At 41.8% G+C, this 24,105-nt stretch overlaps 1 protein-coding gene across 1 annotated transcript in view; it reads right to left on the bottom strand.

Moving 5' to 3' along the window:
* Nucleotides 1-973: 973 nt before the first annotated feature.
* The window catches only part of NUP133 (nucleoporin 133), a 36,503-nt gene continuing 13,371 nt past the window's right edge, over nucleotides 974-24,105 (bottom strand). The window contains exons 11-26 of the mRNA XM_066616807.1: nucleotides 23,834-23,994; nucleotides 23,545-23,636; nucleotides 22,392-22,555; nucleotides 20,476-20,570; nucleotides 20,166-20,390; nucleotides 19,244-19,366; nucleotides 18,367-18,466; nucleotides 16,164-16,406; nucleotides 13,896-14,029; nucleotides 11,196-11,354; nucleotides 10,770-10,905; nucleotides 9,963-10,081; nucleotides 7,201-7,281; nucleotides 3,351-3,415; nucleotides 1,531-1,619; nucleotides 974-1,213 (exon numbers count right to left, since the gene is read on the bottom strand). Of these exons, the coding sequence (XP_066472904.1) occupies nucleotides 1,077-1,213; nucleotides 1,531-1,619; nucleotides 3,351-3,415; nucleotides 7,201-7,281; nucleotides 9,963-10,081; nucleotides 10,770-10,905; nucleotides 11,196-11,354; nucleotides 13,896-14,029; nucleotides 16,164-16,406; nucleotides 18,367-18,466; nucleotides 19,244-19,366; nucleotides 20,166-20,390; nucleotides 20,476-20,570; nucleotides 22,392-22,555; nucleotides 23,545-23,636; nucleotides 23,834-23,994 (2,123 nt within the window). The 3' untranslated portion in view covers nucleotides 974-1,076. The remainder of the gene's footprint in view (nucleotides 1,214-1,530; nucleotides 1,620-3,350; nucleotides 3,416-7,200; nucleotides 7,282-9,962; nucleotides 10,082-10,769; nucleotides 10,906-11,195; nucleotides 11,355-13,895; nucleotides 14,030-16,163; nucleotides 16,407-18,366; nucleotides 18,467-19,243; nucleotides 19,367-20,165; nucleotides 20,391-20,475; nucleotides 20,571-22,391; nucleotides 22,556-23,544; nucleotides 23,637-23,833; nucleotides 23,995-24,105) is intronic.

Genomic DNA, 24,105 nt, shown 5'->3' with positions numbered 1-24,105 from the left:
AAATGTTCATTTAAAAAATGTAAAATTTTGCACCACTATTATATAGCTACAATAATTGATACTGTTTAAGTAGAACTGAAAGAATATTGAACCTGTCCACTACGCAATTCTTTGAATCTATTTCCAGTAGTGCTAATGCGTTTCTTTTCCTCGTTGGGTTGAACATCTCCAGATAAGTCTATTCTTCCAAACATGTTCAGCTCTTCTAGCCTTAGAGCCGTATTAGCACAGCAAGAAGAGAAGCCATGGAATGAGAGCTGTGCTTTTAAAACTGGACTCTCTTCAACTGATTTAACTTATGACCTTCTCAGCTGTTGGATCAAGTTCTTTTAACAGGCATTCAGCCAGGCAAAAAGTAAAATGCAAGGGGACACAAGCTGTTTGGTAGTCACTCTTTAAGTGTTTAGCGGTCTGTAGGAAAGATTCTCCTGTGACATTTACCAGGTTAAATCAGCTCAGCTGATTTATATTAGTCCACCTGCTCATTGTGCATTAGAAGTTAAGAGTTTTGTGGATTGTACGGCAGACAACCACCATCCAAAACTATCAAGCAGAGAAGAAAGATTCTTCTCGTACAATATCTTCCAGGAGAGGGAATCGGAAGAGAACTGCTTTCTAGGCTTCATGACATTACCTAGATTGTATTTCAACATGTTATCAGTATGTGGTGAGCACCTAAAAGTCTAATTATTTATATATAAGCCAGCTGTGGGTATGGATTGTGTTTGTAACCTGAATGGAAAACATTCACAATAAGATGCAAACATTGCATGAACGATTTTCACTTATAGAAAAGGGGCATGTTAGAAGCTGATTGTGGAACTAAGAAATCTGTTCCAAACCATAATTTGGAACTCATTTGTGAATGACTCAGATCAATTCACTCGTGCTGTGTAAGTTTTCTTTTTTATATAATGGGAACACCACCTATCCTTCTACAAGTATCAATTTTGTATAATTAAAAGAAAAAATGTTTGACTTTAGAAACACTTTATTGAAAAAAAGTTATACAGCATAAAAAGGGTGAAAACAGCTTGATTCTTTAGAAAGTGACTTTTAAAAAGTTCAAAATGTTCTCATACCTGCCCACAGACATAAAGTTCATAATTTGCTTTCAATACAAATTCAAAGTAAGGATTGGATTTTAAGTTTCCAAGTTCATCTGCATTGAGTAAGTCCTTCACCTCTGGCAGATACTCACTGAGCTGAACTCCTACAATAGAAAGGAAGTGTTGTTAGTTATTATAAATGGCTGGTGGTTATGGAAACCTATCTACATTTCAAAATAACCTGTCTGGGGCTGGAATACAATGATAATTTTCTCAAGCACTGTCATTGTAAGTTTTATTTTCAAACCACATTTGGCAGCCCCTTTCTGCCATCAGCAAATCAAGTATTGCTTAGATTTGCCATCTGTATATTTAAATCTTGGCTGTGAAAGTTTTTTTTTTTTAACAATGTAGGAATTGGGGAAGTACATTTTTGAGCAGAGGTCTTAAGAGATAGCTTATTACATACAAAACAATTTACCATCTTTCAACAGCTTTTGTAGTATTTTCACAAATATGCTGTCCTTGGAGGCTTCAATTGGATCATCTTTGCCTTCTGAACTGGACCAACTGTAATCCAAAAGTAAAAATGGTAGAGAATATTTTTAAAAATCAATGCAAGAAGTTGTGTGCTCCTTTTCTCCTGTGTGCATATTTCTATGAGTCTTCAAATTAGTCTAGCATCAGGCTTTACTAAATTTGAGCTCTTTCAAGGCATTATTGATAAAAGACATGTTCCACATTAGAAAAAATAGTTTATTAGATGGAGATTTCAACATTTTGCACGCAGATTTCATTACAGTTAACATGATGCACACTCCCTAACTCTGCAGGACATGCATTTGGTGTGGGTACTAAGCTAGACTGTCTACTGTAGAATTAGCAGGAAAAAAATACAAAAAATAGCCCCCACTACAGGAAGAGATCAAATAAGCGCCAGCAGTAGTGTGCCGTTTCCACAGGTTTTTATTTTTAATATCGGAGGAGGAAGAAAAAGTATCTTTTAAAATGTTTCTGACTTAGTGTCGTAGCATTACACTGATAGCTTGGAAGGTTTGTGTCCCTAGTTACCACTGTGTGAGTTGTCTTGTTATAGTAGATTTCGCCCTACAAGAAGACTGTCAGATGTCTCTGTTGCAGGGTGCAGAGCCAAGAGAATGATGAATCATACCATGAGTTACAGTTCAGTAGGAATGAAAAAAATCCATGACTGAGAGAGGTATATCCTCTGAGTCAGAGAAGCACAAAATAGTTTTTTTTAAAAACCAATTTTTAAAACCTTTCAAAACTATAAGAGTTGATCAATGATACAGAGTTCCCTTACAACAGTATTCACCATAAGAATTTCCTGTGTATCCGATAGGAAATATTGGGTTAAACTAGGCATGCTGGGAAAATGATACTCTTCCGTAACTTCCTTACTCCATTTCTGTCCAGCCATCCTCCTGAAGGTGAAGTTGTGACCAGAATGAATGAGTGACACAAAGTCAACTACCATGTTAGGAAGTCACAAAGTGTGCCCCATGAGCCTCAGGGTACTACCCAAGAATTTGGTTGCCATATATAGTGATGAAGCATAAAAGATTAGACACATCCCATAGGTCAGGTAGTTTAAAGTGTCCAATGCAGCATTTTGAAGATGCTTTGATAATCAGGAGGACATAAAGCTTCAAGTAAGAATTGTCCCTCTGTAGCTAGTTAATCTAAAAGGACCATGAAAAGGGCAAATCAAATTGCTCTGAGCTCCCTCCAATGCAAGGGGTAAAACTATTTTAAATAAGGTTAATTTATTGAAATGCTAAACTGCTCAAGTGAAGATCACTTTCTGGCAGAATGTTTGGCTAAATATGGGTATCAAACCTTGACAGAATTATGTTGTTGTATGTATGCTTAATTTGTTTAAGAAAGGTGATCTCTGTTGAGTGAGTTTTTAGTCTGTTTCAGTTTAGTAAGAAGAAATAAATTAAGGCTTGCATACACACACTAACTCAGGAGTAAAGTCACATTAAACTGAATGAGACCTACTTCTGAAAAAACCTGCAGAAAACCGGACTGCAAGAACATTGGAGATTTCTGCCTAGACAGTTAAGTGTATCCCAAAAATGATAAAGGCAGACACTGCAGTTCAAACTACAGTGACAAGAGATTATAGACCTGTCTATCTTTAATGTAACACAGTTATGCCCAAAGGAAGGCACTATTCAGAGCCCTTATGCGCCTGGACAACGCACCTGTATAATCCGACCACACATCAAAATATTAACTGCAATACGTTTTCATAAGTGAAAATGGTTTGCCCACCTGTCTCTCTGAAGAGCTTTGCAAAGTATTTTAAGTTTTAGGTCATTTATGTCCACTTGCTCACCCTTCATTTAAAAGAATTAAAAAAAGAATATTAAACTACTATTTGACATTTCATGGAAACAATATACATTACCCACTAGCCGCTGATCCCACCTCCTCCAGGAACAGGTCCACCCTCCCCACCCAGTTCAACCCCCTCCCCACTCTCCCTCTGCTGGACTTGCCAGGCCTCTATCACTCCACCTGTGTCAGCGGGATGGTTACAGCATGCCAGGGCCTTGTGCTGTTTATGGCACTTTTGCAAAAGCATATGCTGGTGGAACATGTATTCTGCCAGCACAGGCCCTTGTTAGGATCGAGCCATTATTTTAGTGTAGTCAAACTCTCAGCACACACAAAAATCAGTTTTACTCTTAGTAACCACAATACTTAGAAAAACAAGACTGGAAAAACTATAGCAGGAAAAAAGAAAAGGTGGGGAAAATTAAAGCAATAAAACCATATGGAGTCCCTTAAAAAGTCAGAAAACAGGGAACAGAGCTTACAGGAAGGTTCTCAGTTTTGCAATGTGACTGACAGCATGAACTCACAATGGTTGACCTAGATCTGTATTCATATATCTTAGTTCCTTAAAAGATAATGTAAACTGCATTGTGCTTATGGCAATGAAGCCTCAGAATGATTGGCTAAATTGGTCTGATGATGCCTAATCAAGAATTAAACAGTCATTTTGTGAGATTTATGATGTGTTTGTTTGAATTAACTGTAAGCTGCTTTGAGCTGCCATGACAAGAAAAGTGAAGTATAAATGTGTTAAATAAATAAAAATAATAACTTAAAAAGCCAGTTTGCAGTCCTGTTTCTGTGAGTGAATGGAAATGTGTCTGGCTGGGGTTAAAATGTAACACAGGGGCAAGTCAAGGTCTTGTGACATAAGGGGCCAGAAGCCCAGATGCAAAGAGGTTGGAGATGGAGAAAAAGGGTGAAAAAGTTATGGAACTGATGCAAAGAGGAACTCCTCAGGGAGGAGGCTCTAAAAAAATCCTGCATACAGGAGGGACTGTATGCTCTGGAGGGAGAAAGAAAGAAGTACTAGGGAAGCTTCAACTGGCAATGAAGCTATAAGAAATGGGACAAAACAGGAAGAGGTTTCAAGCAATGTATGGTGTAGACATGGAGCTGAAGGAAGGAGGAGCCAAGAAGAAAGACTAGGGCAAAATTACACATGGAACTTAAAAACGAGAGAGGTTGTGACCTATTTTTAGGAAGGAAGTGGGAAGACAAAGGGGTTATAAAGGACCAGGAACTGTGAGCCTGAAAGACAAGTGGCACAAGACAGCTGGTAAAATTCCTCTGTTGCCGCAGCACTGTGATTTGTAAACCCTTCAGGGGGAATGCAGGCTAAAAAGAAGTGGGGATAAAGAAAGATTAATTTCATAAACTGGCCCGAACTAATAATTCGGCTGGAAACTTCTAGCAAGATTTGTAACATTCTAGGCAAAAAGCAGCACCATTTTCATTCCAAGTTCTGTGCATTTCTTTGAGAGCAGTTCTAAAATGTGATATTTTAAAGCAGTGGTTCCCAACCTTTAAGAGCTCAGGGACCACTAAGGCAAAATTTGGAGACAGCGGGGACCCTTGCACACAAAAAGTACAATTAAATTTGTAATACATAATAAGATTGTTTAATAATTAATGTGATGGTTGTGCTTGCATTTGCTTCACTAGCTGTGAAAGTCTTGGGTTTACATGGAATATATGGAACACAAAATAATCCCCCCCCAACTCAGAGGTTTTCACACCCACCCAATTCAATCCAGTCTCTTTTCCCCCACACCAGACCACATTATGCACAGCCCTTGCCTCTTTTGAGTGTGGAAAAACACCTCAAAAAGGGAGAGGGTAAGCACAAGGGGATAATAGACAAGTCATGCAAGGTAGTTAAATGAGCCAACAAAAAGCACACACATCCCTCCACAGTTCCTTTTGTTACACAGCCCTGGCCCTGCTCCCCCCACTTGTGAGTCCAGAGTCCTTAGGAAAGTGTTCAACACAATTTAGGCAGGTCGGTCCTGAAGGAGAAGCACCAGCTCAGAGCGACATCTCAGAATGGCTGCTGCATGTCTCAGGAAGAAATGTCCTTTTGGTGTGCACTGCAAGGTCTTTAGGGGGGGAAAAAGCCTCTCTTCACTTCCTGTTCTAATTGCTGTCATGCTCTAGCTGTGGACTACTTTGGTTGGAGCTAAGAGAGTGTGAGCAAGCCTAATAGGTAGGCTGCAGTCACAAAACAACAGCTGCTTACTCTGCCATTAGTCTGTGGAACTCCTTGCCCCAAGATGTGGTGATGGTGTCTAGACTAGATGCCTTTAAAAGGGGACTGGATAAATTTCTGGAGAAGTCCATCACAGCCACAGTGTGACTAACAGCCCCATTCTAGGCATGTCTACTCAGAAGTAAGTCCCATTATAGTCAATGGGGTTTACTCCAAGGTAAGCATGCATAGGATTGCAATCTGAAGATATAGGGGAACTGGCCAAGTGTGGGGTGGGGGAGGGATCCCCATGGACAAAGCTGCTGCTGCAATCTGAGGAGGAAAAGTCAGGGGTTACACCTGCTGTACCTGGCTATGGTGGTGCCTGTTCTGCAACTTCAGGGATTGCTTCTCCCCAGGTGGGCAGCTTGCAGTAAGACAGCAGAGATGCTGCCTGTTTCCCTCTCCAAAAGGGGTGCAAAAACCTGGTTGCCTGGATCCCTTGCTCCACCCCTGGGCATTAGAAGAGCACATCCAAGGGGGCCCAATCCTGACAACTGGGGAGGGGTTACCAGGGCTGGGGGTTGAGCATATTGTTTCTCCCCTCTCCTGCTGCCACTCTGCCTCCAACTCCCTTCCTCTGTGTTCCCTGGCCAGCTGGAGTCCGGTCTCCCAGGGAAATCACATCCAGAGAACCCACTCCCAGGGAAACTCCCCCAGCCACCCAGCCAGCAATGCCTTTGGCAGCCTGCTCCTTCTCCTCCTCCTCCCTCGCATTCCTCCCCCTCCTCAGGCCCCCCACCTCCTTCTCCTCCCCCTCCTCGCCAGGCCCCCCCTAATCTGAGAAACCAGGCTGTGAGGGCTTACCTAAAGGCACAGGGTCAAGGAATGGAGGCAGCAGGCTGGAGGCAGCGGGTGGCAGGGCACCTCTCCTCTGCATGCAGCTGAGCCATGAGGCTGCATAAATGCGCGTGCACCTTACAAAGTGCCTGCGCTTCACTTTTTTGCTTGTCCGGGCACTCACAGACAAAGAGGGAAGGGGGGTAGAGGGGGGAGGCAGGAGATGGAGAAAGGCTATGCTCTGATTGACTCTGAGCTGCTCTGATTGGTTGCTGGTGCTGCAGAGGCTTTTTTTCTTCCTGGAAGGGCATTTTTTTCTTTTTTCACCAGAGACATCACGGACCACCTGGGGGGACACTGCAGACCACCAGTGGTCTGTGGACCACGGGTTGGGAACCCTACCTTTAAAGACACCCAGACAAAGCTTTTAAAAAATGGTAGTGTGGTTCGTTCTAGCCTGCAGCTCCAGTTTTTGTGTTTGTTCTCTGTTAATAAAAGGAGGCTGCTGATTGTCAAAAAGTCTGCAGGAGGTGGGACTTGTCAGTATTCCAGTATTGTACAAGTAATCTTGTTTGACTGTATTGACTAGGCTGTGATCCTGTACATAGTTCCTTGGCAGTAAGTCCCATGGGGCTTATGTCTGAGTCGACATGCATAATATTGCATTGTAAGAATACCTATAAATTTCCTGTTTCAGCCTGTTTCAGCTACAAAACATTCTTTCTTCAGAGGTCACTGAACCAGTCATTCTCATACCTCATCCATATAGTCCAGCAGATCCAGTGCCTTCTTAAAGTCATATTCATTAGCCCTCCTGTTTTCATTGCAGATGTATAACTATCATATAAAAGAGTGAAGTACAACATTATTTTTAGTTTCCAGAACGGTGTAACCAGCCTTGTTATGAACTCATTGTGGGAAGACCATCCTGTACTCCAACTCATGTGACCTTTCCACTAAATTATGCTTCTATTCAGCTGTAGGTATTTTTATAGTGAGGGAGAGAGTCAAGGTTTTAGAAGCGCATTCCACTCACATCACAATGGAAAGACTATACTGCATGTAAGATTGTTATACAATAGCCTTCAAATTTACATACTATTTAAGGCTGTAACATTCCCTGTCCAATGTGACAGGAATGTAGTCCTGCAAATAAGTGCTCAGTTACAGAAATTCAGTTCATGTTGGTATGCAAACAGATATATCATCTATAACAGGGGTGTCAGACTCATTTCATACAGCAGGCCAAAAAGCAGTCATCATGGTGCATGCTGAAGAACAGAAGTGATGTCATTAAGCAGGAAGTGACATAATTAAGCAGAAATGGTGATGATCATTACTGGTGATGACCAGAAATAAACATTTTTTCTCAATCAGGAACATTAGCTACACTGAAGTGAAAATATGCAAATCTTGACCATGTTTTCAAGATGGGAGATATGGGAGAGCCAATGGTTGGCAGAAGTGACACTACTGTAAGGGTAGACTCGGCAGCCTCTCTCACCCCTCTTTGCCTGCTTCTTCCCTCATATCATTCCTTGCCTCTGGTGGCCGCCTTCCATCTCTCCTTCCTAGCACCTTGGCTAGTTTCCTTTTGCTTTCTAGAATTGGCTCCATGAAATGGAGAAGCAGTAGAAGAAAGCTGTCACTATATGGGCAATACTTAAAACATCCCCCCCCCCCAATTAAAAGCCCAAGTCATCAGCAGGGATTAAAACTCTTTCCTTTTCTGTTTGTGTGAATTAAAACTATAGGCTGCCCTCCAAAACCATTATATTAAAAAAGTGCAGGAGGGTTTGAAATTACCTCCCAAATGATCAACTTCAAGATGAGGCACTAAGTATGCCCAAGGTGCATATAACCTTTGGACAAACTCCTACCCATTCAGTCTGGGAAGGTGAAGCTGAAACTGTGCTAAATCACTGACCTAAAATTACTGAGCTGTATTACTGCTGCATTGCCAAAGTATCTGAGAGTTGCTCAGATGCCCAAAGCATCCTTTGTAAATGAACCTAGTTTTGTTTGAGGAGCTGCACTGCCTCTACTTGAATCATGCCCTAAGTTCTGGCAAGGCACGAGGTTACTGGAAGGGAATGCACTCAATTCTATCAAGACCTTACAGAGAGTGAGGTCCTGGCAAGCTGGTGACAGCAGAACAACAACTGGATGAGCCAGCAATGTGCATCTTGGAAACTACAAATGGACCACAGTTGATCTTCTATTTAGAAAAAATATCAAACTATTAAAGAATGTATCTACAAAATAACTGCATAAGGGGCCTGATCTGTCAAAATATGCAATTTGATTTGTCTAACGCCCCTAGTTATTATTCTTGTAACAAAGCAACCATGGCTCAATTCTGGAGTAAACAAATGTTTAAAAAGAACTACTACACAAGGCATCTGGATACTGGAGTAGAGAGAAGTCAAAGTAGATATGAAAAAGCATAGTCTAACCCATCTGACTTAGGATGCATTCCTGGTACTTAGGTTAAGGCCTGGAAGGAGCTGAAAGTAATGACTATTGGCCAGACGGCACAACACAATCCCTATCCAAGCTTGCCAAATTTATTCTGGCTACATTCAGCTATTTGCATATTTTCCTTAAACATAATGTCAGCTCTCTGGGGAAGACACTGGACTTTTTTTTTTAAACCACTATTCACAAAGTGGGACATACACCAGGTGTGTATCTGTATTGTACTAGAATGGGATGCTGCTGTATTGCACCAGAATCCATTCTGGATGCTACAGAAGTGTCATTGTTGTAATAGTTGGGTCACAATTATACATTGCTGCCATCCTATATCCTCATCAAGATAGTGGAATAAATAATCATTTTTTAAATGTTTGAACTATGTTTAGAGCTATGCAACTGCACAACTTGTTTGGGATCCTTCCTTATTTTGGTGAAATAGAGAACATTTCATATGCAGGGGGAGGCATATTCAGAAAAAAGACCTTTATTCACAGGTACAAGGCAAGCATAGGGTATGAAGATGGTATGAGGGAATAATACAAGACCCTACTGAGAAACAACTCCATTAAGGCCAGTTTCCAATATGGACACATAATCTTCATGGTACTTTAGAACAACAACATTATCCGGCTCTGCTGTTCACATACATAAAACCAAGTTAGGGAGCTGACTCTATCAGCCTCAATTTGTCAGATGCAAGGGAGGGCACCAGGATGCAGGTCCTCTGGTGTGCTCTCTGGGGCATTTGGTGGGCCACTGTGAGATACAGGAAGCTGGACTAGATGGGCCTATGGCCTGATCCAGCGGGGCTGTTCTTATGTTCTTAATACCAGTTTTCCTTAAGTACAATGGACACTTTGGTCCTCTGCAAATGAGAACCGACAATGGGGTACTTGAGCTACAAAACTAAGTGATCATAATTCTTTGGAGAAGAAAATCATTGTGGTTACATGATGTTAGACTGAATTTTTAGCATTACTATCAACCTCAATCCCTGTGCAGCCTAAACATTCACATGAATACCAATTAATGGTACATACCTCAATTAGCTGTGGGGCATTTAAGACAGGCATTTCACTGAGATTCAATTCTTTCTCAGCCAACAACTGTTCAGGCAGAGTCTCCTGGTGCAGCAGAAAGCGCTCTTGTTCAGCCATTTCTTGTTCAGCCACCAAACAAAAGGAGGACAGTACACATTACTATAGGTACCAATTATAAAGCCAACAATTTATTCAATTTGCTATGCAGGTCACAAAGTAAAAGGAGGCTTTCACTGAACCTGCACAGTTTGGATTTCTTAACCCAATTAATTTGGATCCCAATTAAAAACATGGGACATTTGGCTTCCAGGTCAAACCATCAGTCCATCTAGTGCAGCATTGTTGATTATGTTGGGTAGAAACTCTCCACAGTTTCAGACAAGAATTTTTCTCTGGAGGTGTCAGGGATTGAACCAGCATCTTCTGCATGCAAAGCAAATGTTCTATCTCTGAGCTATGGCTCCCTACCCTAAAGTTAAAATTACAAAGCCACATTTAAAAATATGCTCACTCTTAACCCATTTCTGCCTGGCCCACAGGGACATTTGGTATATGCAAAGTTGGGCAGAAATGGTTTAATTCAGGTTGATGCGCTGACAATATATACACTCAATTCTATAATTGTGACAAGATGGAGAATACCTCCCTGGATAAACACAGGTTAAATGTAAACTCTGAACAGCACTCCTTTGTTTATGTAAGATTGCAAATATTTGCCTACATGCAACAAATCTAAGTGATAAAGGTTTACCAATCAGATACGCAAGACTTCAAACAAGACTTTTTTTCTTTAAAAAAAAAAATTACCTTCAATTTTCTCATTCAGTATCACCTCTGATATATCAGAGCCCAACACAGCCAATTTACTCAAGGCAAGAAGAGTTTTCTTCTTTGCAAAATACCGTGTTTCTGTATTTGCTAAATTCTGCAGTGTTCTGTGAGCCTAACAATGACAAAAACATTGTAAAGCCTAATGTTATATTCAGAAATGCAATTATATATTAGACGGAGAGAGGCTAAACAGAAAATACTTCACAAATATTTAAAAAGAGTCAGAGATAACCCAAAAAGAAAGTACAAACAACACAAATGGCAACATTTTTGTGGCTTCTCCTAAAATGCATTTATGGAACGAACTGAAGAGTTGCGCAGGGGAGAAGAGGAATGGTGGGGTAGGAGATCTTCACCAATGATACTCTTTAAGATGTATTTGGTTTAATTAGGGAAACATACCTTTTCCAAGTTATTACTGTTGATGTCATGTAGCCAACTGAGATGCTCATGTGCCTGTAAGAAACTGGCCAACTGGCTGTGCTGTGCAACTGGCTGTGATAACAGCTTTCCTCGTTTCCCCTTTTCCAAATACCAACGGAAGAGAAAATCTGAAAAATTCTAAGAAGTGATATGTGCATAAGTACATGCTTCTTGGGACACAGGCAGTTTAAGAAACTCAAACTACAGGTGGAGCCTATTTATTCGGTTAGTTCCATTCCGTGACCCGGCACAATTAAGAAAAAACACATTGTGCTAAATTCCATAGAGTTAAGCAAATACACTGCAGCCTGACACTTGGGGATGGAAGGAAACTAAGGCAGCTGTTATCAGTCCCCTCCGCTCCGTACCCAGCCCTCCCACTGCCAGCTGTCCCGCTTTTTTCACAGGTGGGATGCTGAGCTTTTAAGAGTCTAGTCCTCTGCGTTTCTACTAAGAAGAAAGCCCATTGTAGTCAATGGGCTTACTCCCAGGAAAGTCTAGAGAGGATTGTAGCCTAAATCTCATGCTTTGCTTGCTGGGCTGTTTTGTTTCTGTAGGCTGGAGCATGGACAGCCTGCACCATTGGGGGGGGGGAATTCTGCAAACACTCCCTGGGTTTTTTAATGCAGTCCCCTCTGTTGCTACTACACCTGCCCCTGTGTGTGTGTGAGAGCGAGAGTGCTCCACCTTGCTGCACGTGCTCTTGTTACAGAGGTTTTCTGTGCCCCCTTCACCTCTTCAGCCTCGGCTGGCTCAGGGGCTCCAAGAGTCTTACTGTTCCCTCACAAAGGGAACCTCCTCCATGGCTCCAGGGCTATTTCCCTGCCTGGGAATCATGTAATCAAGATTTCTTTTTTCATATGTTTCGCCAAACATAATATTTACAATTTTGCAGCATGCTGGTAAAATTAATGATTCAGCAATTGTATGTGACTTCCTGTTTTTGCCACAATTTCAGCAACAGCATAGCTTGCTTCTTGTGCCTTGTCAGAAACTGCTGTGATTTTAGAAAATTTTTTAGCCTGACATGTTTGATCAGCAATAAGCCTTTTAAAATAATCACATGGTTTCTCGCGTAAATGTGAGTGCTTTGTGTGAAGGTGTCTTTTCAGCTTACTTGGAACCATAGCTTGGTTTGCCAGTTTCTCACCACAAACAACACACTCAGGGCGTGGCAGTTCTTCTCCAGATGAAATGAATCCAAAAGACAAGTAGTCTTCATTATATTGGCCTGTGACAGTTTTAGAACTAACACTACTAGGTGTGTTACTGCCTGCACTAGTGCTAGCCATACCTGACTCATCATCATCATCATCATCATCTCTCTTTCGTTTTTTAATTAAAAATTTATCCATGTCTACACTCTGTGTTGGTGGAGAGTTGAGAAAATACTTTTCGACCCACTTGACCTCAAACAGTCACACTAAAAATTGGGTGGAAGAAGAACAATGATGAAGCTCTTGGACTTCTAGTGCTCTTGGACTATTTCTGTATTGATAGAAAGCAGTAGCTGCAGCAGCAGCAACAGGATGAGGACGCAGCAGAGTGAAGATACAGGAGCAATGAAAGGGTCTTGCCATAGGTAGCTGGATGGAAGGGGCTGTTTAGAAAGGATTTCCTTGAATTACACACAGATTTTCAAGGGCACCAGAAGGAGGATGAGTAAGTGAAGCTTTCTCCTTCTTCAGTTTCTGCCCAAACGAAGCACAAAGTGCCTCTTTGGGACCCCTGCTCAACTGCTTCTTTGCTCTCAGCAACTGAATGAGGTGAAATGCTGCAGTTTTGGGCCCCTACTCAGGCACTTCTTTGCTGTGTAGCCACACAAGGCGGAATGCTGCTGCTCTCAGCCCAGGCTTAGTAGTCATAGGAAGGGAAACGCTACTATCTTTGACCCCTGCTCAGACGCTTGTTTGCTCTGCTGCAGCAGGCAAGGCACGGCTATTCTCAGTTGAGCAGCAGCATCTTGCCTCGTAGCTCCCCAACCACTTCTTTGCTGCTGTTTTTGTCCCTGCTTAGCTGACAGCCCTGCTTGCACAGCAGGTAAATGCTGCTGCTCTCAGGAACTAAGGCAGCCATCCTATGCACACTTTCCTGGGAGTAAGCCCCATTGACTGTAATGGGACTTACTTCTGAGTAGGCATGCAGAGGATTGGGCTGTAAAACGCTGCTGCCACAGGGCGCCAAGAAGCTCTTTCCTTCTCCCATGTAGAACAATAATTAAAATGTAAATCTTAAAATGTATACTATACAAAGGACAAGCAGCATATTAAGTATCAACTCAAGTATATCAACTATCTTTAGCATTTGCACAGGTCCATAGGATGATTAATGACTGTAACTACTGGAGCGCCGCCGCTGTTGATCTCTTCCCCGCTAACACACACAGTACTCTGAACTTTTTATGACCCTTCAGGGCTTCCTTGAAGTCTTATTTATTTATTCACAGCTTTGGAAGCTTCAGTTACAGGCGCTGTTAGAAGTGAGCAAACGAAGCTTTGGGAAGCCGCATCACACTGAGAAAAAGGGAATAAGGCAGGTCCGCTTCCCTCTGTCTTCGCCCCCACCCACGCTACTGTCTCGCAGCACACCTGAGGAGGGGCCACGTGCACCAGTGTGCTGCGTCACATTCATTGAAAACTGCTGCTATAGCTCATTGCTTGAGTGAATAAAGAAAGTTACCTGATTAGCAAACTGGGTAATGTAACGCTGTAGTCTGGTCTGGTTATCAGTCTGCTCACACATTTGTACCAGAATGTCAAAGTCACAATATTTTTCTGCCAAAGCAGCAGCTAACTGATATTGTCCCAGAGGAACTGAACAAAAATACAAAGAAGCATTCTCAGGATCAGTTACGTTCATCTTTTGAGGACTAGATGATAAACATTCAAAACGGTGGCAAACAAAACCACCTGAAAGCAAATTACAAGATGGTATCTGAGAAGACCTAAAGGCAGCTATGAGCATTTGTGCTTTCTGAAAGCAGGCATAGAGACTCTTCTTTAACAGGCTGCTCAGAATGCCACATAAATTAGCTGCCTTGAGTGCTCCTTTCTGGAGTGGAAAGGCTGGATAGAAATTCTACAAACAAACAAACAAACAAACAAAGGCCTGCAAAATTAAGGGTCAGAAATTTTTTTCAAAATTTATGGTGGTTTTATATGAATTTGGGGCGTTGATTTCAAAAACAGCATCTGTTTTGCCCGCTCGCATCTAGTTTCAGACCTATGGGATAGGCATGGTGTAGGCTTCTTCATGAGAAAGTTGCCCAAACCATTCACTAACAAGGCTATGCTGTATCTCCAACACTAGAAGTGACTGGGCAAAACTGATGACATTTTTTAAATCAACACCCCAAATTTACCCAGAAATAGGTCAACAGCAAAATGTGTATTGGTTATTAGACAGATGAACCAAAATCTTACAAGATTTTCTCCTAGCAGCTCCTTTGAAGTCAATCTTGAATAGTAGGCTCACATTCTGCTGCTGTATGAACCTATTTTGCGCTTTGCAGACAAACATGTTACATTTTTTCCTTAACAGAAGACACTTAATAGTTCCTAGCTCTTACTTAGCTCTTATGAGACCCCATTCACATATGATGGAGGATAGCCAGGTATCAGCTAGACCATGTTTATTTTTTCAAAATAAGGAAGCCAGAAGATGGGACTAAGTAATAATAATAGGAAAACGACAACAGGATGCAATCTTCAAATTAATAATAATTATTTAACAAAACGGTGGGCCATTTAAGATAGTGTCAGGGGGTCTTGCTGGCATTGACACTTTTTAAAAAATCAGATGCATGGACATTCTCACAAGTGCAACAAATGTACAAATATTAAGCAGTCTCCATATAAAAGCTGCATAAAGTGAAAGTGGTACAGTCTTGCTATCACAAAGGCTTCTGCAAGTTAGGGCTAACTGCCACATCTTTTTGAGAAGTAGAGGCCACAACATTGGAATTCTCTATTACATTCCAATTCTGTTAGAATTCTCTTTTCAGATCTGCTTTTTAAATGAAACTTAATTGGAGTACTACATATTCTCGATGTGACAAGTCCCACCCAGAGGCACAAGAGCATGAATTACTCGGAGATATTTTCTCCTGGCAGTTGCTCAATATATCATACTTATCAATGCTTTCGAAACTCTGAAGTTGAAAAGACAGTTTACAGACAGGAATAAAATGACCTAGAAGAGTTTAAATCTGCGGTTTTCAAAGTTTGAAACCCGCAGTAAGTCTTTGCAGGGGCAGGGGGGGAGGGAGAGGCTGCAGGGGCAGAGGGGAGGTAGTGACGCGATCGCCAGGATTGCGTTGCTCAGGGGGCTGCAGGGACTGAGGTGCACCCTCCAGTCCCTGCAGCAGCCATCCCTGTGTGCAGGGAGCCCTGCGCGCCTGCAGGGCACCCAGGTCAGGGAGGTCTCTGGCTCCACAAAAGCGGAGTGCGATCGCCCCACTCTCACTTTCCCTGACCTGGGGAGCCCTGCAGGCGCGCAGGGCTCCTCGCACACAGGGACAGCTGCTGCAGGGACTGGACAGTGCACCCCAGTCCCTGCAGCCCCGTCAGAAGGGAAAGCAGAGCGATTGTGCCCCGCTTCCGGTTTTGCAGAGTGCGGCGTGATTGCTCCACTTTCACTTTTCCTGACCTGGGGAGTGCTCCCCGCACCCCTGGGAGGCTGCAGGAGGCTTGGGCAAGTGCACCCAAGCCCCTGCAGGCCCCAAGCGGCGTGATCATGCGGATCGCTCCATTGCCTTCCCCCTGTCTCCTGGCTACCCCCGCCCCTTAAGGGGGCAGGGGCCAGGCCCCACAGGCTGGGGCGTCGTGACATCCCAGTTTGAACACCACTAGTTTAAATAGCAGTTTGGGAGCTCTGTTGCTGGCAAATACTTACAACAAGCCACTAGCAAGGAACTTAAGAGTGCAGTAAAATAGCAGCAGCACTTACGGAGTGGAGACAACAGTTCTGATCGTTTCTGTACATATTCCATTTCCAGACTATTGTATCGTTCCTGAAACTCCGGCCGGTCCACAGATTTCAGCTGAGAAACATATCCATCCAGGAAGCAATCTAACAGTGCCACCAGCTGTTCTGTCACAGTGCTACGAAGCTTACTGTCCACTTGAGGATAGACTGTCTTCAGAATAATTTCATGCTGATGTATTATTGCTGACCGCACACCACCAGATGCTTGTGAAGATTAAAAAAAAAAAAAGAGTATTTTCAAGATATTTGTATTTTATACAGCAAGCTTAAAAACAGACATATGATGATATACAGAGAAAAAGTTAAGGAAACAGAGGGAATTGGGAAAGATATCATGCTTCCTATTTTAATATTCCAGAGGGTGCTCTAAGCACCAGGGAGGTTGTGCGTGGCCTCCCTCACACTTGGAGGCCCTTCTAAGGTCTTAGAATAGTGGTTATCACACTTAGCACCAGGACCCACTTTTTAGAATGAGAATCTGTCAGGACCCACCGGAAGCGATATCATCAAGCAGGAAAATTTTTAATAATCCTAGGCTGCAATCCTACCCACACTTAACCAGGAGTAAGTCCCACTGACTATCATTGTTAAAAGAATGTACATAGTAGCTTGTTAAAAGTACAGATCTGTAACATATTTCCCAAATGCAGTCACATTTTTAAATGACACACTATCAGGACTCACCTAGCTTTACGAGACACAAAAGTTTCACGTTACCAGTTCAAACCCCTGTTTTTATCCTTTATACTATGTGGGCCTTTTGGAACATTTGTTGAGTTCCAAGTTTATCAGATTGGGATCATTCTGGTGGTTTTGCATTTTCCTTTGCCTGCCCTTTGATAGAAGCCAAGGCATGTTTGATTACTCACAAGTATACAGCAAGTGTGGGTGCGATTCAGTTTCATTTTCCATAGGGTCCAATATATTTGTTAGCTTGGAGGAGGAACTTCCTTGCTGAGCATTTTCTAGGACCTGCATTTGTCAGATTTGGACAATTCTGGTGGCACTGCGTTCCTCTCAGCCTGCCCTTCTAAATGGACTGAGACATGTTTGCCTACTCATGAGTAAATGCACAGTGCATCTCAGTTTCATTTTCCATAGGGCTCAATGCGTTTTCCTTGTCAGCAATCAGCTTGTCAGTTTCTTCAGCCACCAATAATAAGGTTCCAACCCATGTCTGGGAAACACTGTTCTAAAATATTAGCACCATGAACAGCAGGCTGCTATTACCACCTTCCTCAGGAGATAAATTGCTTATGGTGGGGTGCATGTATTGCTCCATAACCTCCATATTAGACATCAGAACACTGACAAGCAGGCAGGCACACCAGTTCAAGGGTTCAGGATAATATAAGAAATGAAGCATTTAGCACAAAAATCATGTTGGGGAATAGCAACACTGAGTAGTATTCACCAGTTGAGGGAGCATTTAGTTCTTTGAAGTGAAATTGTATGTGGCCTCTTCATTGTAAAGGGTGTGTCTTTTGCTGATTCCTCTTTGTGTATATATAGCTTCCTGTTTTTGCATCACAGAAGAAGAGTGTCACTGTTTTCAGCTATTGCTTTTATCATACCTGCATGCATCCAGGGGCAGCTATTTAGAGCTCCTGGTCTTTCAGTATTAAGAATCTTGATGTGAGTAAAGTGTATGTGTGAGCTTGCATCAGATTGTAAGTAAACTTCCTTTTTTCAGTCTTTTTGACCTGAGTTTCTTTCTTTTTTGTGTGCCTTGGTTTGCAAGATAGAAGAGCAATAACCTTTTGCCCTATTCCAACAAATGGAAGCTTTATACTTGCCAAGTTTGCCAGTTATTTACTTTAAACACAACACTTCTAATCTGAAATGCAGAGAATCAATCTTAGAGGCCAATGAATTATTTTCAAGTGTAAATATTACAGTGTGGATCCATACTAGTGTAGGTACAAAATGCTTCTATACTTTCACCCAATGCAGCCTTTGCCCTGATGCCCATCCCCATGCTGCTCCAGAGGGTTTCCTACCCCACACCTTGGAGATACTTTTCAGAGGAAGAGGTGGAAAAACTCTCTTGCATAAGTCTCATTCCTCTTGCACATATCCAGACTCAAGCCACAAAAATGAGCCTGGAATACTGCATTATAAACTAATAGGAAAACCACTTTAATAGCATTTTCACTATTCTCACCTGTCCATGGAATATACTCTGGTTCAATTTCTTGGGGCTCTCTTACTTTATATAAAGAGGCTTTAGACTGACGCTCTTGGATAGCAGCGTGTAGCATATCCTATAGAATAATGGAAAAGAAAACATATCTTGCCCAAAGAAAATTTTTGTTCAGTAGCCAACTTCTCAACACTTGACATTTTTTAAACTCAACCACACTCACACCAATAGCAAACGAAATGGTTGTCTATTAGACCGAAAGCAAAATGGGGTCATGCAAAAATAAAGTGGGTACATATTTTGGGGCACTTCCTAGAAACAGACATAAGGCAATTCTCAAGATCAGTAGAAGTGCATATAAACACTAACAGATTAAGGGTTTTTTGGCAGTATAAAAATGAATTTGATAGGAGCAACCTGAATCTTCTCTTTCCCTTAGTAGTGGCTGCTGTTATGTTACATGCCAATTACTAGTTGTTTGACAAATATTTGACATTTGTATATTAAGATTAAAGCTATATTACAACCTCCTCTCTTATTTGGTTTGACTATGGGCAATGAGGATAGATAGACCATTATTTTTTCTGCAATTGCAATCTCCTTCCTGTTGGTTGGGAAAATAGCTTGAGAAACTGATTCTTCTCTCTCCCTCTTTCCCTTTCTAATGCTATATATGCTATTCAGCTGCCTACTTCTTATTAATCTCTGAATTACAGCACAATCCCAAGTTAAGCACTTTTAAAACCCATTGGTTTCAATGGGAGATTTAGCAAGAGCTTATCTTCCCTGTGAAATCAAGCAGGACCTAAATGCACTTAACTATATGCATTCCACCCACAGTCTGCCAGGTCACTGTACTAGCTCTTAAAACTGCCACTCGATTTTAAAAATTCAGTACCTTCATTATATTGTTTACATTAATAACTATTTCAGCCCATTCCATGGATTCAACTGGTGCATCCTTTAAGACTTGCTCTTCCACTTCCAGCAAGTATTCAAAAATAGTATCTATCTGTGACACCTAAAAAAAGATATACAAAAGTAACACAGATAATTAAATGTTCTTCATCAGATAAAAGACAGTTTCATGTTGAGATTTTATTTTCTGAACAGTTTAAGTGTTTCATTTGGGACTTGGTTTAGGTAAAGGTTTTCTGCAATTCATCATTCATATCAAGCCTTTTTCCCTTAGCCATGAAATACAGGGGGGCACCCATATCTGCAGAACCTGTACCAACAATTTCATGGATGTGGGGCCACACTGTGCCTACTCCGGAGGCAAAGGGAGCTGTGCTCCCCTCATCTCCAGAGGCTCTTCTGAGCCCTGCAGAGCTCTTGCGTATCCACCCATGGCCTCTGCGGGGGCTCAGAATGACTGTTAGAAAAGAAAAAAGCAATTTCCAGTTTTTCAGGGAAACCAGAAGTGATACTTTTATGCATTTAAAAGGCATTATGTGGGCCAGGGAAGCCCTCAGTGGCAAAACCAGAAGTCACTTCTAAGATTCTGAGCCCCACAGAGGCCATGGGTTTTTGTGGGTCCTGTGTATCCATGTGGTCCTGTGTATACTTGGGGGGGGGTTCTGGAACAGAACCCGCCCCCGGATACTAGGGCTCTTTGTAGTGAGATGTTAGATACTTCCCTAATAGAACCATCTTAAATCGAACAATCTTAAATGACTGCCTTTTGTGGAATTCTTACCCGTTTGATATACCTGATATGGCTCTAAGAGAAGAATCTAGATATCACAGGACTGCTCACATACTGAATAAAATAAACAACTCTTAGTGGAATTTCAGGTTTAAAGAATGATCTGATTTACCTCTCTGAAGAAAACATCAGCAGGAGTTAGGCTTGATGGAACATCACTTTCTCTTCTGTTCAAAGCAGCCTGTATTGCAGCATTGACCACTTCAGGCAGTCTATAGTGATGGTTCTTGAGAGCAATTGCTGCCGACAACTTTTCTGCATGTTCACAGAGTAACAACCGAGTTGCCATTGGTGTGCCTCTGACTGGAAAACTGCCCAGACGTCCCAATAAACCCACCTGGGATAGAGAAAGTTGTAAATAAAAAGATGGCATGTCACACTGCCTCTCACTACCAATACCCACACACACAGAGGAAGCCTACCTGGTGAAGGAAGTCAACAAACAGATTGTGAGCTTTTGCCTTATTATCCAGTTGACGAAGAAGAATGAGGGACGAGTTGGTGAAATTAGCTGCTTCTGTACAACAATGTGGATCAAGAGCAGGTGTTTAAAAATATAAGTTTTTAGAAGTTAAAAACGTGTTTCAGAAGGCTGCAAATACTAGCCTTCTAAAAATTAACTTAATTTTTATATTAAATATCTGGTATTATGCCTATTTTCTTTGATCTCATAGCAAGTTTAAATTAAATATCGGTTTTACTATATTTGCTTATTCATTTTTTATTTATTTTTAAAATTTATTTACTGAGATAAATAAAACATAACAAAATAAAATCCAAAATAAAAAAGTAAGAATTTAAACATTCAATCCCCCCAGACATTCTGTCTGAAGTGGACAAGGACTATACTTCATGAGGCTTCTGACAGAGTTGAAAGTAAATCCCAGATCTGGTTTAGAGAGACTTTTTTCTGTGAACCAGAATGGAACCCAAACCTAAACTCTCTTGAACCAAATGTTTAAACAGAAGAAGTAGTTAGCAGTGCATATGAAATGGTTCAATAATTAGGCGCTTGACTTTCTACTATATTGTCCATGTTTTATGTTTCTGCTTTGTATCCTGTTATATTTCTTTTGTTTGTTAAACCAATTAAAAAATAAAAATGAACAGTTTAGAAATTTTTTCTCAAAAAATGTATTCATTTTAGAGAAGAATTTGATATTATTTTGCATGTAATATCTAAACTGGTACTAAGTGACTGCGAGCCCAATCTTGAGCTTGCACATGCTGTAAAGCATGTTTGTGGTGCTCAGCACCACTCACACTCCCATGCTAGTTCAGCACCAGCTGGTGGATCACCAGTGCTCTGCAGCTCTGCGGTCACGCAGACCACCAGGTGGCGGAGAGTTGAGTGGAGGCAGTGTTCTGGGGCGGGGGGAGGAGTTACAGATGGAGCTCCACTCCTCCAGATCCTGAGCCCCTGTGTTGGGTCCGCCGCCCGACATGGAGCCTCTTGATTCTACGGCCGTAGAATCAAGCCTCTAGATTGCCGTAGAATCGAGTAGCCCCACCACAGGGCTACTTGCCTTACCTGGGGGAAGGAAACAAAAGCTCCCATCTCCCGAGTTGCCACCGGTGCTACCCAGTTAGTGCACAAGATGCCTCGGCAGCCATTTTTGGCAATGCGGCAACCCCACGATCCAGGCAGCATAGGATTGGGCTGTGAGCTAGTTACTAAACCACCTTTTAAACAGTGTCAGAACTGGAGAATTAAAAAATACTGATGAATCTAAACAGAACTCATAAAGCACATAACACAGGGAAACATTTTTTCTTCAGGGGTGTCCAAACATTTTGACAGGAGGGCCACATCATCTCTCTGACACTGTTTTGGGGGCCGGGGAAAAAAAGAATTTACAATTTCAAATTTGAATAAATTTACATAAAAGAATATATTAGAGATGGAACTTATATAAATGAATGAAGGTCTTGCAATAGCTCAAGGCCTATAAAAGGCCTTGCACAAAGCAAGGCTGGCCTTTCCTTTGCTGCTGCTGCTGCAGCATCACAAACGTGAAACAGCAAGCAGTGGAGGAAGCCCTCGTCCCACAGCTCACATGAGAGGGCAAACAGTCGCCCTTATGCTGAGAGCAATTGCATTGGGCCGGCACAGGCTCCAGCAAGTCTCCAGAGGACCAGAGACTCATAGGAGACTGGGGGCTCTCCGCGGGCCTGACTGGGAGTCCCTGAGGGCCGTAAGTGGCCCCCGGTCTGGGGTTTGGGCACCTCTGCTTTAGGGTGATTCCCTCTCCTGTTTCTTTCCATTCACAATGTAGAAATCACACCAGTTATTTTCCTTAAATGGTACAAGAGTAATTCTCCATGAAAGAGACCTAACCTTCAGGTACAGACTCAGCCCATCTTGGGTCAGATGTAGGATAATCATCCACCAAATTCACACTGATCTGAGTCACAGCTTTATCCAGTTCAGCATCAGGACGTTTATCTGCATGAGCGGGAAAAAGCTCGCCAACTACAGTTTGTGCATTCACAACATCATTCCTGAAAAATTAATGGAAAGATATTATAAGCCAACCCTTAGAACAGTGTTTCTCAAACTCCGAGTCGGGACCCACTAGGTGGGTCCCCATAAATTTCAATATTTTATTTTTAATATATTAGGCTTGATGCTACCATGGTATTTGACTGCAATTGCGGAAATGTTACAGACCTGCACTTTTAACAAGCTACTATGTATATTCTTCTAACAATGATAGTAAATGGGATTTACTCCTGGGTAAGTGTGATTGTAGTTTAGTATTGTTAAAATGACATCCCTTCCAGTGAGTCCTGACAGATTCTCATTCTAAAAAGTGGGTTCCAGTGCTAAATGTGTGAGAACCACTGCCTTAGAAGGACACTGCATTCTGGGTAATTCGCGCAACTTAATTTTCTGCTATCCCATTGTAAACATCAGGTTGACTGCAATGCTGAATTTGAGATGAAATGCTGCATTTCACCTCTAAAGTGAAATGCTGTCACCCTGAAAGTGTTAGTAATACCATGCAAACATCACTGTGCTAAAGAGAATTTTGCATTATAACTGTGTGCTGAATACCCCACTACTATTATGAGTTCTGGGGCAAGCCTGGGAGAACAAAGGAACCTCTGTGTGACCTGGAAGTGGGTCTTTCAGTCCTAAAGACACCTTTACAGTCTTGGAAACCACATAGTTTGGCCTCGGAAAGGTAAAAATGCTGGGTTTTGGCACACTTTTTTGTTTAAGGGGATTTAAATTTGGACCCTGATTAAATAATGGATGCCAGACCCACAGATCCACTGTATTCAATAGACCACCAGCATGTTACTGCCACAGCCATCCTGATGTCTACAATATGGCTGATCTCTCAACACATATTATCCCACACATTAAATAACACTTTCTAAGGGCTGATAATTCTCTTTACACCATTGATTTCATGCAAGCACACACACATACAAAGAGCTACCTAGACCACACTATGTTCCTCAAAGTTGCATTTATTTTGTACCTGCAAAACTGTAAGAAGGCAGCTTTCAACAATTTTGTCTTATCCTCCTCTGCTATAATATCTGTTCTGGAAATATTATCAAATGCAGAATTCTAAAATATAAAAACAAAGAATAAGAGCCTTTAGCAAAGAATACTCTTCCCACAAACAACAATGTGGTGGGGCAATACATGCCCAAGCCTGAAAAGTTCAAATTATCTAACTCCACAGCACATTTTTTTATCACTGTGAATACAGTTGATACTTGCCCTCCCTTCAGACATATGTTATGTTTTAAATTAGTAATTACCTCATCATCATTTGGTTCAATGACAGATGAGGCCAAAGAATCCTCAAGATCTTCAGGAAGCACAGAAATGTTTTCCCTGGAACAAATGGCAACAAGTCCACTTTTTCTGATGAAAAAAATGGGAAGTCCAGAAGAAGAACCTGCTCCTAAAATTCTATCACCTAAGGAGAAACACAAATCCCATATCACCACCATTAATATGGATGCCATATCGCAGACCTCAGTTCAAGATTTCCTATGTTATTTCACACCTTGGCTGCATCAGCAGCAGA

This window comes from Tiliqua scincoides, chromosome 1 (assembly GCF_035046505.1).
Source record: "Tiliqua scincoides isolate rTilSci1 chromosome 1, rTilSci1.hap2, whole genome shotgun sequence".
NCBI classification, from domain to species: domain Eukaryota; kingdom Metazoa; phylum Chordata; class Lepidosauria; order Squamata; family Scincidae; genus Tiliqua; species Tiliqua scincoides.
Note: the sequence above shows the minus strand (reverse complement) of the source record. Positions and strands in the feature narration are given on the sequence as shown.